General features: G+C 48.1%; 1 protein-coding gene across 1 annotated transcript in view; it reads right to left on the minus strand.

Annotated features, from left to right (window-relative positions):
• The window catches only part of IPPK (inositol-pentakisphosphate 2-kinase), a 48,849-nt gene that overhangs the window by 3,146 nt on the left and 25,599 nt on the right, over nt 1–20,104 (minus strand). Inside the window, exons 9-12 of the mRNA XM_078436122.2 lie at nt 16,134–16,413; nt 14,862–15,012; nt 14,170–14,272; nt 140–219 (exon numbers count right to left, since the gene is read on the minus strand). Coding sequence (XP_078292248.1) covers nt 140–219; nt 14,170–14,272; nt 14,862–15,012; nt 16,134–16,413 — 614 coding nt within the window. The remainder of the gene's footprint in view (nt 1–139; nt 220–14,169; nt 14,273–14,861; nt 15,013–16,133; nt 16,414–20,104) is intronic.

The following is a 20,104-nucleotide window of genomic DNA, read 5'->3' on the forward strand; positions in this document are numbered from 1 at the left end:
GCCCCAAGCTCTTAGAGCACAGGCAGGAGCCAGCAAGCCGTGGTGAGTCACTAAGGTGTCACCTAGGGGACAGGACTGTGTCGGCCACCGTGGCCCTGCCAGGACCCCGCGCACACAGGACGCGCAGCAGGCGGCTCACCTGGCATCCTGCAGACAGGGGGAAAGCGCGATCATGACGGAGCAGTCCTTTGCGGTCATGGCCACCCGGTACTGCTGCACCTGTGGGGACGGAGAGGTGAGCTCCAGGCCCGGGAGGATCCTCGGCCAGCCCTGCCCGCCGGCACCGCTCTGCAGGTGGCACGTGGACCCGCCACGGAAGCACAAGCGTGGACCATACTGATGACGCTGAGGAGACGTCCCCCGCGAATGACACTGGGGACGGAGGGCCGCCGGGCTGCGAGTGACCCACAGCGGGCATGCCACTGTCCCAGCCTGCGGATGAGGAAACTCCCCCACGATGGCATCGTGGCTCTAAACATCAGGCTTGAACACGTGCCCCCAGCAGCCCGCGATCTCGTCCACCGGACCTGCCAGCTCCACACGGCGTGCCGTGCGGGACCTGACGCGTGAGCCCCTGTGTCAGCCCAAGTGCATGTCAGACACACGGGGAGGCTCTGAACCGGGCCCGTGTAGACTCTGGGCGTTTTCCCACTTTCTTTGAAGTTTCATGTTACCATGTGAATTTCTCTCACTTTTACAAAAGTAAACTAGTTACAAAAAAGGAAGTGGTCCTTCCAGGTTGTCACAGGCCTCAACATCACGCGCTGACAGAGGACAGGCTCGCCTCCCCTGTAGGCCTTCCCTCTGCATCCCACACTAGGAGGACCGCCCTGGAAGACATCGGGTTCCCACCTTCCCTGCGCGCGACCTAGCGGCACACCTCAGGCCTGCTGGCAGCTCCTTCCGGGCTTGCAAAACCTCTTCTACACTCGGCTCATTTGGCTCAGAAATCAGGCATCTCACAAAATACACAAAAGATTCAATCCAAAAGAATTAAAGGGATAAACATTTTTTTAAATGTATAAAATATCTGCGTCTTCATCATAAGACAAGCCACAAAAGATTGGTAGATTTGAATACCCAAAGATGAAAAGCGTCCATAGGACACCGTCCTAACACCAATGTGAAAGAGACCAGCCATGGTCACGGATGATCAACACCAAAGTATAAAGTGCTAGATTCATATAGAAAAGGAAACTTCCCAAAGATGTGGATCCAATAAACCGAGAAAAGAAAGAAAATAGTCAATAAATACATGAAAAGATGCCCAACCTCACTACTAATCAAGGAAATGCAAATTATAGTAAACATTCTTTATACATCAGATGCACAAAACACATATAATCAGACACAAAATGGAAGGGCCAGACTCTCACTTCGAACAACGCCAGACTGTGGAATACAGGGCCAGCCCGACCACTGAGGTCAGCCAGAGGAAGCTGGAAAAAACACTGAAAAGCATCCGCTGAAAGGCAGCGTGAATGGAATCAGGGAAAGTAGCTGCACCAGCAAAAGATAGACATCTGGGTCCTTTTCGCCCCGACACAGGGTTGACAATTCCGGAGGGTCGGCCAAGAGGTACTTTCATCAACCCGCAGGGCTCTGAGGACAGGGACCATGACAAACCCCGTCTTCTGTTAGCACCCAATGCCACACCTTCAGGCCAAGGAAGCCACGGGTTGGCAGCCCTGCTTCCAAGACCTCTGTCACCAAAACTAGGGCCAGGCGACCCCAACTTGCTAGGGCTTCCCTGGCTCCCAGCAGAAGCAAACCCAAGATCCTTCCTGGAAGAAAACACCATCTTAGGCCTTGCATTATTTCTAAATGATTGTCAAATACAGTTATCGACACACAAGTTAAAATATCTAGGCACAACTCACGATAACATAAGTGAAAACCTGCAAAAAAACCCCAGGCCAGCAGAGATGCACGCGGACTCCCGGCTACTGCAGGAATCAGATAGATGTGCTACTCTGCTCAAAAAATAAAAGACAAAGTCAAGAATTTGAGAGCTGGAGACTATAAAAGTAAACCGTATGTAAATTCTAGAACTGAAAAAATAGAAAAATCAATACTAAAAGTTCAACAGATAATTTTAACAGATGAGAAGAAACTCAAGAGACTTGCTAAACTAGAAGATGTCCCCAAAAATATCCAGAATGACGCATGGAAAAAGTAGAACAACTGGAAAATAACAAAGAAATGGGTACAAATCAAATTTGTAGACATTGAGGCCAAATATTTTCCAAAACTGGGGAAAGACATCAAGCCACAAACTCAAGAATGACTCCCAAAAGAACAAAATCAGATACACACATCACCAAACACTAAGAATGAATCACCAGCAGACCAACATAAAGGAAACGTTACATGGTGTTCTTCAGACAACAACAAAATCACCCCCAACACAAGCTGGGGATGCAGGGCAGAATGGAGAATAAGAGAGACACCTGTGGGTAAAAGGACGCTGACTGTATAAAACGGTAATAATGTCTCCTGGAGTTTAAAACAGCAGAATACACAGCAGTAAGAAGTAAGTCAGGAAGAGAGGAAAATGTACTCTAAGAATTTTGTGCTGTCCAGAAAGAGAGTTGAAGGTACTAGACGCTAGTCTTTCCTAAGTCAATTGCTTGCTGCAAAGGTTAAGATAGCCACAAGACAAAAGCAAAAGACTCTGTAACTTTTAACAGAGTGAGGAAATGGAATGACAAAAAAATAAAATAAAATAAATAACCCAAAAGATTGTAAGAGAGGAAAGAAAAAGAAACCTAAGACAGGTGGTAAAAATTAACAGTTTTAAATCCAAGTGTAAGTCCACAAAACGTAAGGATAAAAAACCAGACCATACATTAAATACAAAGACATAAATAACAGAAAAACCCATAGTTATTTTGTAAAATTTCGAAACATCCTTCTTATGGAAGAAGCAGATAGTAAAGTAAGGTTATGAAAGATCTGAATGACGCAATTAATCTGACCTAATAAGAAGATATAAAACACTGAACCCGGCAATTTGAAAAGACACTTTTTTCACATATGCACAGAACCATTTTTCAAATAAATTGATCTATAAAGCATATCACAATACACTGAAAAGGATCAAAAGCCAATCTCAACAAGTTTCAAAGGACCATATAGACTATGTTCTCTGACCATAATGCAATGTTGCTAGTAATCAACACAAAAAAGATAATGAGAATCTGTGTGTTTGGTAATTAATTCCCTTCTAAATACTTCCATGGGTGAAAGGAGAAATCTTAATAGTAATAAGCATATATTTTAGTTGAATGGTATTGAAAATACAGCTTGTGGAATGTAGCTAAAGCCATGTTTACAAGAAAATATAGTGTTGAATACATATTTTAGAAAAAAAATCTAAGACTTAATTAGGTAAGCATTCATATCAGAAGTTATAAAAAGAACAAATTATCCAAAGAAAGAAGAAAGGAAGTTAAAGCAGAAATTATTGAAATAAGAAACAATCATACAGGACACTAACGGATGAGTTAATTTGTATAAAACAAAAATGACACTCTTCATGGGATGGACTGAGAAAACAGACGCCACACATCAGGAATAAAAGAGCATTCTTTAATTTTTTTTTATTTTTTTAACGTTTTTTATTTATTTTTGAGACAGAGAGAGACAGAGCATGAATGGGGGAGGGGCAGAGAGAGAGGGAGACACAGAATCGGAAGCAGGCTCCAGGCTCTGAGCCATCAGCCCAGAGCCCGATGCGGGGCTCGAACTCACGGACCGCGAGATCGTGACCTGGCTGAAGTCGGACGCTTAACCGACTGCGCCACCCAGGCGCCCCAAAAGAGCATTCTTTAAAAGATAAAAGAATATTATTTTAAAAACCTGAAATTTAAATTTTTTTTTTTAAAAAGCTGCTTTATTTTGAGAGAGAGAGTGTATGTGCACACAAGCACAGGAGGGACAGAGAGAGGGAGAGAGAGAATCCCAAGCAGACTCTACACTGTCAACGTGAAGCTGGATGCAGGGCCCAAACTCACAAACCGTCGGATCATGACCTGAGCCAAAACCAAGAGTCAGATGCTTAAGCGATTGAGCCACCCAGGTGCCCCAAAATTTGAAAATTTTAGATGAAACAAATTTCTAGAAAAATACAAGTTACCAAACCTGACCAAAGAAGAAGATAATATGAAATCGAGATCATAATTTAAGGTTTGTCTGCAAAGATAATTGTGGGCCCAGATGGTTTCATCTGTGGTTCTAAAAAAATATTTAAGGAAAAAATAATGCAAGTCTTAGTTCACCTCTTCCAGAGAACCCGAAAATGAGCAGTCCTCAAATGTTTGTTGAAGCAGGCATACCCTTGATACCAAGGCCTAACAAAGACATTGAAAAATTCACTAAAAAACCCTAAATAAAATACTGGCCAACCAAATATAATATAAAAATAATAAATCACCATAAATTATACAGTTAACCACATTAACAGACAATAGAAAAGTCCTATGATCATCTCAATAGAAACAGAAAAAACAATGATAAAGTCAACATCCACTCCTGATTAAAAACTTTTTTTTTTTTAATGCTTATTATTTTTGAGAGAGAGTGAAAGAGCCTGAGTGGTAGAGGGGTAGAGAGGGAGGGAGACAGAATCCAAAGCAGGCTCTGTGCTGACAGCACAGAGCCCATTGCGGGGCTTGAAGCCACCAACCGTGAGATCATGACCAGAATTGAAGTCAGACACTTAACTGACTGAGACACCCAGGTGCCCCTCCTGATAATAAATACAAATTAGGAATAAAATGGAACTTCCTTAATTTGCTAAGTTATTTTATTTAAAAAATAAATAAAACAAAGCCCCCCAACAACCTACAACAAACAACTTAGTGGTAAAATGGTTTCTCTTTGAGAATGGGAATGAGACTAGAATTCCCACGGTCACAACTTAACTATATTCAATTAAGCAAAATGAAATAAGTAAAAGGTATAAGGATTGGGAAGCAAAAAAAATCAAATTCATAGACAATATGATTACATAATAAACGAAAATCCAAAAGCTGTAAATAAACAGAATCAGTGACTTTAGCAAGGTTGACAGATGAGAGGTCAAATACAAAAACCAACTGCATTCCTGTCTATCCACAATAAACAACTTAAAATGAAATGTCTTGTAAGATACCATTTGTATCTAAAACCGTCAAATAACTGGGAATTGAGGCACCTGGGTGGCTCAGTCGGTTAAGCGTCTGACTTTGGCTCAGGTCGTCATCTTGCAGTCCATGAGTTTGAGCCCCACATCGGGCTCTGACAGCTCAGAGCCTGGAGCCTGCTTCAGACTCTGTGACTCCCTCACTCTCTGCCCCTCCCCCACTCATGCTCTGTTTCTCTCAACAATAAGCAAACATTTAAAAAATTTTTAATAGGGGCGCCTGGGTGGCTCAGTCGGTTAAGCGGCCGACTTCGGCTCAGGTCACGATCTCGCGGTCCGTGAGTTCGAGCCCCGCGTCAGGCTCTGTGCTGACAGCTCAGAGCCTGGAGCCTGTTTCCGATTCTGTGTCTCCCTCTCTCTCTGCCCCTCTCCTGTTCATGCTCTGTCTCTGTCTCAAAAATAAATAAACATTAAAAAAAAAAAAAAATTAAAAAAAAAAAAATAAATAAATAAATAATTTTTAATAAATAATAAAACCATCAAATATCTGGGAATAAATCTAATAAAATATAAGACCTCTCTAAAAAAAAATCCTAAAATGTTTTTATTAGATTTTAAGTAACACCTAAAAAAAACAGAACATGCCCATGTTGGAAGACTGTTTTATATAGATGTCAATTATCATTTTAATGCCAAACCAATCAAAATCCCAACATTTTTGTTGTTGCTTTTCCTTGTAGAACTGAACGAGTGGATTCTAAGATTCATGTGCACAAGCAGAGGTCGAGAAGAGCCAGGCATTTATTGAAGGAAAAGATATTCTTGAGGGCTGGTTCTGACTCTCTAATGATCAGGATAATCCCTGTGGTCCTGGGACCCTTCCATGTGAAAATAAAATCAAATCCTACCTCATGCCATACCCCCCAAATGTGATAGGCAAAACAATATGGTTTTTTAAATACCGGTAGGGCCCTAAAGTAGAGGAAAGATAAAAACTTCTTAAAAAGGAAAAAGACAAAAATTAAACTACCTTAAAATTATGAACTTCTTTTCTTAAAAGTCCTCCATTAAGGGAGTAAAGTAGCAAGATATGGAATGAAAGAAGGTATCAGTAGCACATCTATCTCACAGGGCTTCTATCCATAATACACAAAGAACTCAGGTCGGTAAGAAAAAGACGGACAACGTTACAAAAACTGGGCAAGAGGCTTCACAAAAAGAAAACCCCACAGATGGCCAATAAACATATTACAAAGTGCCTGATCTCATTACCACAACAAGCCACCACTACAGTCACCAGAATGGCTAATGTTAGAAAGACACACAGCCAAGCGGTAGAGAGGATAATGGGAACTACTCTGGCCAGTTGTAGAGACTGTAAATGAACCACCTGTTTTGCACAATCCCCTCCAGCTGATATGCTCATCTCTCCGGCCCAGAAATTCCACTCCTGGGAATATATCCAAGGAAATGTGTGACACGTACCCTGAGGGATCTGAATGAGGACGTTTACAGTGGCTTTATTCGCAACAGCCAAAAACAGAGAACGAGCCAAATGTCCATCAACAGAGCAGATACACTGGTGCACCTGTTCCGTGCACTGCTATGAGGCAATTCAGTTATGGAAACGCATGCGGTAACATGAGTGAATCTTACAAATGGTATAAAGGGTTTTTCAAAAAAGATGGGACTCCATGTATAAGGTTCAAAAGTGAAACAAACTAAACTAGAGGGGTATCAGTCAATATAATAGTTAATTCTGAGGAGAAGAGAAAGAGGCATAACTGACAGGACACCAACAGGGATTCTGCTTGGTTGCCAGTGTTCGACATCCAGACCTAACTGGCAATCCCACGAGTTTGCTTTGTGATAAATCATTAGACTCTATGTTTTTTCTCCGTACTTTTCTGTGCGTGCTATATTTCACAATACAAATGGTTGAGAATAAAATCTTATAAAATTAAAAAATAAAATTCTAGGGGCGCCTGGGTGGCTCAGTTAAGCATCTGACTCTTGATTTTGGCTCAGGTCACGATCTCACAGTTCATTGAGTTTGAGCCCTGCATTGGGCTCTGTGCTGACAGTCCAGAGCCTGGTTCAGATTCTCAGATTCTCAGATTTCTCTCTCTCTCTCTCTCTCTCTCTCTCTCTCTGCCCCTCCCCCACTTGTGCTCACTCATTTGCTCTCTCTCTCTCAAAATAAATAAACTTTAAAAATAAAATTCTCGGGGCGCCTGGGTGGCTCAGTCGGTTAAGCGTCCGACTTCAGCTCAGGTCACGATCTCACGGTCCGTCAGTTCGAGCCCCGCGTCGGGCTCTGGGCTGATGGCTCAGAGCCTGGAGCCTGCTTCCGATTCTGTGTCTCCCTCTCTCTCTGCTCCTCCCCCGTTCATGCTCTGTCTCTCTCTGTCTCAAAAATAAACGTTAAAAAAAAATTAAAAAAAATAAAAAATAAAAAATAAATAAAATTCTCAATACTGGTAACATATAGTGTTTGGGGGGCGGGGGGCATGGAGGAAAAGGGCCCTCGATTGTTGCAGGGAAGAACATAAACTGGCAAAATCTTTTTGGCAAGACAATATTGACAGGATCTATCAAAAATCAGTCTAGCAGTTTTACTCCCAATAATCTGTCTTACAGTTTGTCAAAAGCAGGAATGTCAACATTATTTTTAACAGTAACAAATTAAAACCAAGTAAATGACAATGATTTGGCCATACTAAAGCAACTGATACTTTCAGGGGATATAGAGGACTTCCAAGGGCCCTCTTACAAAACAACTAAGTCCTTGTTAACATACCTGTCAGTGCACTGCTGGGCTTGCAGAAGGTAAGGGAAATCCCTGCTCAATCCCTTCTCACCACTCATCCCCAGAAGAGCCAAAACTACAGTTTTGAGCAAGGAGCAAATAGGAAGGCTGAGCCACCCTGGAGGCAGATGTCAATGGAAGCAGTGTTTCTAGGAATAAGCCGCAGAGTACAGGGTCCAAACTGAGATTTCTCCCTCAAGCCAAGAATCTGTATCTTCTCTGAAGGAAAGCACTCTCTGTTTAGGTCCAGGATTCCCACAGATTAAGATCAAACACACGAACCCCCAATCATGGACCATTAAAAACCCAAGCAGACAACAAAGCATGGATGAAGCAGCCAAAATAACAGAAGTTTTACCTCTAAGGTTTTATTATGTATCTGATATCACATACAGAATAACAACTATTCATAAATCGTTTGAAGAACTAAAAGATGGGGACTTAAAAATGGACAAGCAATAAGGAACTACCAAAATTACCAAGCAGATGTATAAATGGACCAAACAGAACTTTAAGAAATTAAAAATATAACTACTGAAACAGAAAACTCATAGAATAAACTAGCAGATTAGACACAGGTGAAGAAAGAATCCATGAATGGGAAGGCAAAACTGAAGAAATACCTAGAATGGAGTACAGAGACAAAGAGATGAAAAATAGGAAAGCAGTTATGACATGTGGAAGATACAAAATGAGGTTTCACCTGTCTCTAAATAGAGTCCCAGAAAAAGAGAATAGGATAATGGAGAACAGAAAATATGTGACAAGAAAATGGCTGTGAATTTTCTAGAATAGAAGATATAAATCCACAAATAGAAGCACAACATACATAGATAAAGATAGATAAATACACACAAAGAACGCCACACCTAATCACAATGCACTAAAATATCAAGTAATGAGAAAGATGGGCTCTTTTTTTTTTTAATATATGAAATTTATTGTCAAATTGGAGAGTGTGATGCTAAGTGAAATAAGCCATACAAGAGAAAGACAGATACCATATGTTTTCACTCTTATGCAGATCCTGAGAAACTTAACAGAAACCCATGGAGGAGGGGAAGGGGAAAAAAAAGAGAGAGAGAGAAAGACAAGCTCTTAAAAGCAGGCAAAGAAGAAAACTCCCCTCCTGAAAAAAGGCAGACTGACAGAAGACCTCTCAGCAGCCATATACACAGATGATGTTACACAGAATGGTTTAATGCCAAGAGAAAAAGCCCTTTCTTCATGCTTAGAAAAAGTTACCCTTCAATACTGTGGAGAAATATAAACATATCCCAACAAAGAGGATGCAGAAGTTTCCAAAAGACTTTTACTATTTATTTTGGGAGAGAGTGAACAGGGGAGGCACAAAGAGAGGAGAATCTCAAGCAGGCTCTGTGCTATCACTGATGTAATTTCTAAAGGGTTTACTTGAGTGGAACCTGGGTGGTGGACGTCTGACCCTTGATTTCAACTTAGGTCATCATCTCACAGTTCACGGGATTGAGCCCCATGTCAGGCTAGGAGCTGACAGCATGGAGCCTGCTTGGGACGCTCAGTCTCCCTTGCTCTACCCCTCCCCCCCCTCTCAAAATAAATACACTACAAAAATATTAATAATAAAATAAAGGGTTTACTTGAAGAAAAAAACTATAAGCAATTGTAGGCCAATAACAACTTTCATGAAATGGACACACTCCTAAAAAGCCACAAACTCAAAACTGACTCAAAGAAACAGTATCATCAGTCCTACAAAAAAGACTGAACTGGGCATCAAAACACTAACTACAAAGAAAAGTTCAGGCCCAGGTGGCTTCAAGTATTCAAGTATTCAAGTATTTGAATTCTATCAAATACTTAAAGAATACTTAAACATCAATCCTTCTCAAACCCCTCCAAAAAGTAAGAAGCTGGAATTCTTCCCAACTGACTTGACAAGACCAGTATTACCTGATAACCAAAACCAAAACAGACATCATAAGAAATGCAAATTGCAGACCAGTATCTCTTATAAATGTGGATACTATTATCCTCAACAATATAATAGCAAATTGAATCTAGCAACATATACGAACGATCATATGCCATGACCTCGTGTGATTTATCCCAGGAATGTGAGGTTGGTTTTAACATCCAAAAACAAATTAATGTAATATGCCTTATCTACAGAATTTTTTAAAAAAAGAAAGAAAAAGAAAAACGATGATAATCTCAATTGCTACAGAAAAGAATCTGATAAACTCCAACATCCTTTCTTGACAAAAACACTCAACAAATTAGGAAAAGAAGGGACGTTCTTCAACCTGATAAAGGATTATCTATGAAAACCTGATAAAGGATTATCTATGAAAAGCCCACAGCTAACATGTACATAATGATGAAAGACTGAATGCTATCCCAACAAAACCAGGAACAAATCAGGGATGTCTCTTCTTGCAACATCTGTTTCACAATGTACTAAAAATTCTAGCTAGGGCAGCTATGCAAGGAAAAGACATAAAAGGCATCCAAATCGGAAAGGCGCCTGGGTGGCTCAGTCATTAAGCATGTGACTTCCGCTCAGGTCGTGATCTCCCCCCATTCGTGAGTTCAAGCCCCATGTCAGGCTCTGTGCTGAGCGCTGGGAGCCTGGAACCTGCTTCAGATTCTGTGTCTCCCTCTCTCTCTCTGACCCTCCCCCATTCATTTTCTCTCTCTCTCTCTCTCCTTCCTTCCCTCGCTCTCTCTCTCTCTCTCTCTCAAAGATAAACATTAAAAAAATTTTTTTAAGTTAAGTGGGAATGTCAAATGGGACAGCCACTCTAGAAAACAGTCTGGCAGATCCCAACAGAATTAAACGTATGTTATCATTTGACCCACCAATTCCACTCCTATGTGTATAGCTGAGAAAAATAAAAACATGTCCGCACAACAATTTGTATACAAAACATTTATAGCAGCATTATTCGTAATAGCCAAAAAGTGGAAACAACTCAATGTCCACCAGTAATAAATGCATAAAATGGAACGTGCCCGTAGAATGGAGTACTTTTCAGCTATAAAAGGCAGACAGTATTGATGGACGCTACAATGCAGATGAACCTGGGAAACATGCCAAGTGAAGGAAGCCAGTCATAATGGACCAAGGATTGAAGGACTCCGTGTATACGCAGTGACTGCACTAGGCACATCCGCAGAGACAGAAAGTCTTGGTGGGTGCTTAGAGCTGGGGGGGGGGAGCGGTGGAGAAGATTTCTTTCTGAGGTGATGAAAATGTTCTAAAATTGACTGGGGATAGGTGCACATGTAGTGGAAACCACGGAGTTACTTTAAACAGGTAAGTTGTATGACATGTAAGTTATATCTCAGTAAACCCATTATCGAAAAAAAAAAGGTAACAAAGGAAAGTTCTAAGTAAGATGTAAGAACGATGGGCAAAGACAGGGGTAAACAGTACTGTAAACTGCGACTTTAGAAAAGAACAAGAACCCCAGACAAGCAGCTGCCTGAAAGGTGGGAGAGAGAAGTGGAGTGGACCCAGTTCCTCGTGTTCTGAGCGTGTGTGGTGGGGCAGGGCGGGTGGGCGAAGTCACTAACATTAGACCGGACAAGTAACCACTTCAAGGATAGGAACAGAATGTGCAGCTTCCAAACCGATGGAATGAAAAACGGAGCATAAAAACTGACATGCAAAGTAAACCGAGGTCAGCGAGCCACGGGCCAGGGGCCAGACCCAGCTCACCACCTGTTTTGTACATGAAGTTTGACTGGAACACAGCGGCACTGGTTTGGGCTGATCTGTGGCTACCTCTGAACTACACGGCACGTTGAGCACGTGTAAGAGGCCAGAGGCTCTGAGCCGTCTCAAGCACCTGTCCGGCTCTTTCCACAAGCGTGCTGACCCTCCTGTGGAATTCTGCACGGTACACCAAGGGTCTCTTCGGGCTACAGTTTCCGGACCCTCAAAATAAAGGGAATAGTCCCTCAGCTCATCAGAGGTCGGAGGCTCAGTGAGTTCTTGAAGGAATTTCGTCTGTAGCGTCAGAATGACCTCCACGTGCTCCACCACTTGCCTCCACAGCCAGCCCTCTTCAGGTTCGCACCGTTCGCACCTACCAGAACCTAACTCCCCGAAACAAAAGCAGGCAGACCCTTACATCCCAACAAAGAGACCTCAAGCGACGGTCTGCTAAATGCGTGCTGGCAACCGGTGCATGTAACGTGGGCAGTCTCCCAAACTGAGAGACAGAAGGGCAGGAGCACGGTCACAACTACACAGTCTACTCACTGCTTGAATCTTTTGCATTAGACTGTTCTGGAGGTAATTCTAGCTTGACGTGCTGGTGTAAGAAATAACGCAGAGACCTGAGCACCTTTCACCGAGCCTCCCTCAATGATGACATCTCGCAAACCTCACGCAGGATGGCATCCGGCAAAGACAGGGACACTGGTACACTCTGCAGTTTCATGCCAGTGTGCGCGCGTGTAGTGTGGCCACACGTGTTCAGCCACCACCACGGTAAGATACACGGCAGACCCGTCACAAGGATGCCTTGAGTTGACCTTTATAGCCACACCCACCTTCCTTCCACCTCCCCAAACCACGGCCACCACTCATCTTTGTCATTCCAAGAATGTCAGGGAGGGGCGTCTGGCTGGCTCGGTCGGTAGAGCCCACAACTCTTGATCTCAGGGTTGTGAGTTCAAGTCCCATGTTGAGCATAGCGATTACTTGAAAATAAAACCTCTAAAAAAGAATGTCATAGAAACAATCCTAGTGTGTAACCTTCTGGGACCAGTTCCGTCACCCCGCATGGCACCCTGGTGATGTGGCCAGGTCACTGGTTGCTTAGCACTGCCAGCGTGTCACCTGCCGTAGGTCACCTGCTGGTGGACCCCTGGCTTGTGTCCAGTGCTCAGGGCCTGTGAGAAGAAGCATTCCCTTCTCTGTGACGCATGCCCCGGAGAGAGAGGCCAGGTGGCAGGGTTCGTGCAGGTTTAGTTTGTGAGAAGCTTTCATGTTTCCCCACACGGTTTCCTACCCACCCCTGGCACGGTCAAGTGACCGGTTTCTCCGCGGCAACGCCCTGCACCAGCCCGGGGTGGCACTGGTTTCAGCCATTCTGGCAGCGGAGTAACGACTGCCTGGGTCTCTCACCACAAAATTATGGTTACACACACACGTTTACATATTTGTCTGGTAACAACTCTGAAAAATATAGAAACGTACAAAAAAGAAGTCTTTCATACAGCTTCTTTGGAGAGAGAAGCAATGCGCCCCCAAGTTGCAGACAACCTAGGGCAGACTGTCGCTTTAGTCTGGTGCAGAGGCCCCACATTTGGCTGTCTCCCCGCCCCGAGCACAGCTCTGCCCCGAGCACCTCCGAGAACTCCCCACCATGGCCCTGCACTCGGGAGGGGCCGCCTCCGTCGTCTTCCTCGACACCACGAGCGCTGCAGGAGAGGGGCAGCCGGAGCCGCGTGGGGCCCCACGCAGGTGAGCCAAGGCTCCCGGGCAGCTGCCCGCGTGTACCTGGAGGGGGTCATCTGCCCTACACCTCCCTCGTGTCCCTCACTCGCAACCAGCCGCAGTAGCGTTTAGCAAAACCCGTGACAGCACAGTGAGGCCTATGGGTCCCTCTCAGAATAACATCTTTAAATGCAGAAAATAAACAGCAGGATGACTCTATCAAATGCCAGAATACTGTTTAAAACAACGTACGACATAGTCCTGCGCCACAAAGCTCAGGTACCGCAGGGTACCTACAGCAACTATCGTGTGAAACAAGAAGGTCTGGTTTCTCTCGGTGGCAAGGTCGGGGGTCCTGATGACCCGACAGTGGTTGTTGCCACATTCATAATGGAGGAAATGCAGCATTCCAGTCAGAGGGCACTGAAAGTAAAGACGCTTTCTCCTATGCAGGTTCAGTGAGCCTCAAAGTCCCTCGGGCAGGACCAGGCCTCCTCCTGGGGACGTCCTCCCAGGCTGCCCTTGGCCCGGGTTCTGGGGAGGGATGCCACCCACACACGGCCACGGGGCTGGGGCTGGGTGGCCTGGAGCCAACAGGAAGAACGGAAATCCTCCCTGAAAGCTGAGGTATCACCTTCCCCAGGCCACCTGGGGGAAACTCGGCCCCCTTTTTTTTTAATCCCAGTTTTTCTGCTTTAACCGCCAGGGACAGGTCATGGAAAACCACACGTCTTACTTAGGAAAGCCCCAAGCCAGTGTGAAGAACCTAAGGAGCACACAGCGTTTCCAGAAGGGTCCGCCCACCTTCGTCAGTGCAAAGGCCACTGTCCCGTCGTCCTCGGTGGAAAGATCAAGCAACTTCTGGTAAAACGCTTCGTCATAAGGCCCATCTATTTGCAATGTTTTTCTGAAGGAGAAAGCGCAAAAAACAGGATGGCAAAGCTGCCCGGAAACGGTTTCTGAAACTGCTAACGATCTAACAATCACACGTCTGCCTTTAAAGAACACCTGGAAGACCCACCTCTTCCTGACACTAAACATCATGCTGAAGCGTTAGTTTTAAACAGAACGTGCAAGACCAGAACCAGGAAGCCCAGGCTGTGTCCTGCTGTGACAAATGGCATCCAGTCAGAGACGCTAGTGAGGGGTGGCGGCTGGGGAGACAGGGGGTCCAGATCCGGGAATACCGCAGCCCAGCCACAAGCCTGTGGCGCCGACCCGGGAGACCCCCCCCCCCCCCCCCCCCCGGGAGGGAGGGCGGCCAGGTGGCAGGAGCGGCCCGGCGGCGGTGGAGCAGCACTGCCCCCTGCAGGCTCCGCCGACTCAGCACAGGACTGCCGGCCAGCCCTGCTCCTGCCACAGGAACCGAACCCCAGGCTGGGCGGGCGGTCCTCCCATTAGGACGACCCCCTTCCCCCAGCCCCGTCTTCCCCTCAGGAAAGCTCGGGCCCCGCTCGGCCTAGGCAGCACAGGGGTGCCGGGGGCCTGGGCCTCACCTCTCCTCGGGAAACTCCTCCAGGTACCGCTCAACCCGCCGGTACAGAGGGTAGAGGCCTTCGATGTCCAGCAGGTCCAACATCTGCACCTGGAGGGTTTTGTACAGAAGACAGCCCTTCGGTAACCCCGAGCACTCCGGGGCGCTTTTTCCTACCGAGAACATCGGGGAGAACAAGAGGTTTACCGTCAAGGATGGAACACAGCCTGCGGACAGGCCACACCCTGCCTCACAGAACGGCCGGGGCGCGGGGCCGGGCACCACAGACCGGCAGGGGCCCCGTGTCTCCTGCTTCTCCCTGTCCAGGGCCTCCAAGTCCACACCCCAGCCCAGGTCTCCGTGCAGAGACGGCCCTCAAGCTAGATGAGCCAAGCACAAAATTTAAAGTGACCACCCCGTCATCACATCTGCACAACCGTGTCTGCGGGGCCCCGGACCACAACCCAGGCTGATGGGCGGGTGGCCACACAGGATGGCGGCCAAAGCTGCCGCTGACACCCGCAGCAGGGAGCGGTCATCGTGGTCGGTGTGGACGCGAGGTCCATCCCACAAGCGAGCGTTCTTGGGTCCCTGCCGTGCAGCAGGTGCCGTGAGGCCCGGGAAGTCGGGGTCCCGGCCCATCTCTCGGCCTTCTAAGGAGCAGCCGTGTCCCAGGAACAAACACCAGGATGGGTCTGAGTCCTTGCAGGGGGAGCTGCAGCCGTGTGCAGTACTGACACCCTGACCTCCCGGCTCCTGGCTGTGGCTCTCCCACACGCCGCAGGCCTGACGTATGGAGCCCACCAGCAGGCGGCAAAGGGACAAACGAGGATCCCATGAACATTCACAGCAAAAGCCCAAACCACCCGCGGGGCGGCCTCAAAGCTGGGACACCCACTGAGTCACAGTTGGGCCCCCCGCCCCACCCGCAAGGGCCTTGAGCTGTGGGACCCTGACCCTCTGAGCCCCAGTTCTCCACCAGCCACAGAAAACCTACCCTTCCAGGGTGGCAACCACGAGACGGGAGACTGTAGGAAAGCCCTTGACAAACCAGAGGACGCACAGACGCAGGGGGCGATGTTTTCAGGGAAAACCCCACAGCCCAAACGTGTACCGCAACTTAAAAACCCAGATAAAAGATGAGACGACGGGGAGGTCTCCCCACGGGGGCTGGGGGACTTTGGGGGGCCCCGACGGGGCCCAGGCTGCTCCCACAAGTGCTCCGTGAGGCCAGGCAGGACCCTGGCAGGATGCACCACACGCTCTGCCCGCCCCTACACCCAGCGTGGCCTACCTTGGTGGCGCAGGCTCCTGCCGAAAGGGCTGGCTTCGCAGACACGAGGGCCCTGCGGGCCTGGCCCCAGCCTCAGGGCGCCGGCCCGGCCCTTTTCAGAGTCGCTCAGCAGCACCCGTGTGATAACACGCACCAGCTCCCGGATCACGGCACCCGTGCAGTGGGGCCCGCCAGCCAGGCCGTTGGACGGGAAGAAGAACGGCTTCAGGTGGTGTGCAAGCTCGCTCCAGTCGGCCACGGGGCTGCGGGCATCTTTGCAGCCATAAATCAGCTCACCATTCTTCAGGCGGAGAGAGAGACAGGACGGTGTCAACTCCAGAGGCTGGGGCGAAATACCTCTGTCCCTGCCCACTGAGCAGGTAAAGGGACTTGACCTCCTACCTGTCTCTGTCTGGGTTTCCCAGACCCACCTTCACACACCATGTCACTGACCAAGAGTCAAACCCCATTAGAACATGAAAAAGAAAACATTCTCAAAAAGTGAGGACCGGCCTGGCCTGAGACACAAAGCCTCAGGAGAACGAGCACTACACGGGGCCTCAGGCAACCTCAGCCCTAGGCCCAAACTCCCAAAGACCCCAGCCTGTCGCTCGAGAAGCCACGTGATGCCCATGCTACCGGGGGACACACAGACTTCTCAGCCAGTGTGGATGTCAGTCCTGTCCTCTGCAGGGCAGGTGAGGCTGCCAGTGTCATTAGTGTGGAGAGTTTCATCTTCAAGGCCATCCAGCCTTTTAAAACCAAGTCTAGCAAAGACTCCCCCATGGCACCACACTCCCAGGGCTGTGAGCAGGGATGCCCAGCAGGCTGACCCTGGGACCCGTGAGCCACAGCTAACCCAGGGGAGTGACCGACTCCTTGCCCCTGGTTCCCACATAGGAGAGACGGGGCGGTCAGCAGCCTCCACACGGTCCCCAGTGGCCCCGTGATACACCCTGCAGCCCTCTCCCCACTGCAAAGGCGAAGTAGCCGCACGTCCCCTACAAGACGAAGGTGTGAAAGACGCCGTGGTTTCCCTCCCATGCCTCCCCCCAAACCACACAGCCACGCGGAGCAGCCCCTCGCGCCCCCGCGGCCAGAAACCAAGGTGCCATCCTAGAAGCACAGTCTTGGGCCCTGGCCAAGCCATCAGAGGACACAGCCTCCAGAGGGCCGAGCCATCAGAGGGGACACAGCCCCCAGAGGGCCGAGATATCGAAGGGCCGAGCCATCAGACGGGACACAGCCCCCAGAGGGCCGAGCCAGAGCCGGCTGTGCTGCTCGATTCCAGGCCCCAGAAACCATGAGAGACGGTATGTGACTGTTAGGCAGTGGAGAATACAAAGCAGGGTAGTCACAGCTCTGTCCTCAGGTGGCAGAGGAGGATCACTTCAGCCCAGGAGGTGTGGACAGGGCATTCCTCCCTCATCAAGCTCGGGGGTTCAGTGGCGCACGGTGCCTCCACTGGGTGCCCTGTCACACATTCAAGCTCAGAGGTATGGACATCTGAGTAAGAGGCACACAGCTGAGGCCCCTGCTGGCCATGGGGCCAGGGGAACCCTCATGAGACAACTGACCCTGGACATGGGCCCCGCTGCGGGAAGAAGGCAGAGGGTACGCAGGAGTCCCTGGGGGGAGGGGACCACAATGAAGTGCTCAGCAAAACCAGGCCCTGGGGACTGCAGCCAAGAGGTGGGCCCAGGGCTCGGCCCACCGTCTAGGACAAGAGCCACCTCAGCCCCCGCACAGCTGCCCTTCTCCAGGCCTGTGAGCAGCTGAGTGACTGCTGGACAGTGGGAAGCCTCTTCTCCCCAGTGTCTAAAATCTATACAAGTACAGCCACTCGAGGACATCATGTGACCTTCCCTGGAGCGCCGCTGCCCTGGGCTCCACGACAAAGCTGCATGTCCCCCACGTCTCACAAGCGTCCAGTGTGGGGGTGGATACAGCCACAGCTGTGGAGTCGGGCCAACGGGGAGGCGGCTCCCACAGCAGGCAATGGGGCACACCTGAACTTGAGAACCAAAGCCTGACTCACAAGCAGCGATGGCACTTGCAGTGATGGGCTTCACTGCTCCTGGTATTATCTTAAAAAGCCATTCTGGGGGCACCTCGGGGGCTCAGTTGGTTAAGCATCCAACTCTTGGTTTTAGCTCGAGTCATGATCTCCTGGTTCGTGGGATCAAGCCCCACATCGGGCTCTGTGCTGACAGCCTGGAGCCTGCTTGGGATTCTGTCTCTGTCTCTCTCTATCCATCCCCTGCTTGTGCTCTTTGTCTCAAAATAAATAAGTAAACGTTTAAAAAAAAAAAAAAACCATTCTGTGTCCCTTCTCTTAATCTCACTCTTTTGGAACTATTATCGCAACCTCTGTGTTGTTTCCACTCTGATTTTAGCAAAAGCAAGCCCTCCAGGCCCCGCCCCACAGCAGGGGCCAAGCCACTCCCCTCGCTGCGGGCCCAGCAGGCAAGCACAGTCAGAAAAGGGTCCACCGGGAAAAATACTAGCCTCACTGAAGGTTCCAGATTGTTCCAAATCAATCCGCAGATGAAGGAGAATTTATCTTTAGGCTTTAAATATGAAATTCCTTCAGTCTTTGTAAGAATTAAAAATAAGAACTGAGGACGAGTTAAGACGGCAGAGAAGTAGGGGGACCCTGGGCTTTCCTCGTCCCTCAAACACAACCATATTGAGGCCAGGTCACTTGGAAAACCCAGGAAAATCCATCTGCAGAATGGCAGAACGATCCCCACAGTTGGAGGAGACAGCTTAGCAGGTGTGAGGTGCGGGGACAGTCCCCTTCCTAGAGTCCTTTTGGAACAGGATATATTGCCTCCCTAAGGGCAAAAGACCCTGCAGGCACCGGCCAAAGACCTTTTACCAGCAGGAGACAGAGGCACACCCAGAGGCAATGTGAGCCTTGATGCTTTTGCAGTGCCACACCACAAATTCAGCACGTTGTGCAGGCGTGGGTCTTTCTTCGGGGACAAAGGGCTTCAGACACAACACAGAGGCTCTACTCCGGAGGAGGGGCGAGGATCCACGTGGTGCCAAGTCCTCTAACATTTCGGGCTTTGAATCCCCGAAGCACACCAAAGAAGCAACACGGGAGAGCTGTGGCGCACAGTGAGCGGACTGCCTTCCCTACTCTGTGACAGCTGCCTGAACGGTGGGGAGTATGAGAATCCATCTGGGGATGAGAGATTGGGATGGTGCCACTTTCCCTTCAACAACACGGCAGGACTTCAGAGAGCCACGGAGAGGCCCCCAGTGGAGGCGGGACCTGCTCACACCAGACACGGTCCCCTGTCCCCGTCAACTGCTTACCTACTGGGGCAAGACTCCGAGCCAGCACCGTGGGCCTCTCCTCCAGATCAGCACAGCCAGCCCCCTGATGCACCAAGTGTACTGAAAATCGAGTGCTTTAAAATGACACCTGCAGGGGCGCCTGGGTGGCTCAGTCGGTTAAGCGTCCGACTTGGGCTCAGGTCATGATCTCACAGTCTGTGAGTTCGAGCCCCGCGTTGGGCTCTGTGCTGACAGCTTCAGCTGGAGCCTGCTTCAAATTCTGTGTCTCCCTCTTTCTCTGCCCCTCCCCCGTTCATGCTCTGTCTCTCTCTCCTTCAAAAATAAATAAAAACATTAAAAAAAATTTTTTTTATTTAAATGATACCTGCAGTTTTTGTTTTTTGTTTTTCCTATTGGAATCAGCCTCATAGTTTCTGGGGTTTGTTTTTGTTTTTTTTATCATTTCCTTCTATTTATTTTGTGGATCAGTCTTTTTAATTCTTTTTCTTTCTTTTTTCTTTTTTAATGTTTGTTTATTTTTGAGAGAGACAGACAGACAGAACACAAGCAGGGAGGGGCAGAGAGAAGGAGACACAGAATCCTTAAGTAGGCACCAGGCCTGTGAGCTGTCAGCACAGAACCTGATGTGGGACTTGAACTCACAAACTGCAAGATCATGACCTGAGCTGAAGTTGGAGCTTAAC

The sequence above is a fragment of the Panthera onca genome, chromosome D4 (assembly GCF_046562875.1).
Source record: "Panthera onca isolate mPanOnc1 chromosome D4, mPanOnc1 haplotype 2, whole genome shotgun sequence".
NCBI classification, from domain to species: Eukaryota; Metazoa; Chordata; class Mammalia; order Carnivora; family Felidae; genus Panthera; species Panthera onca.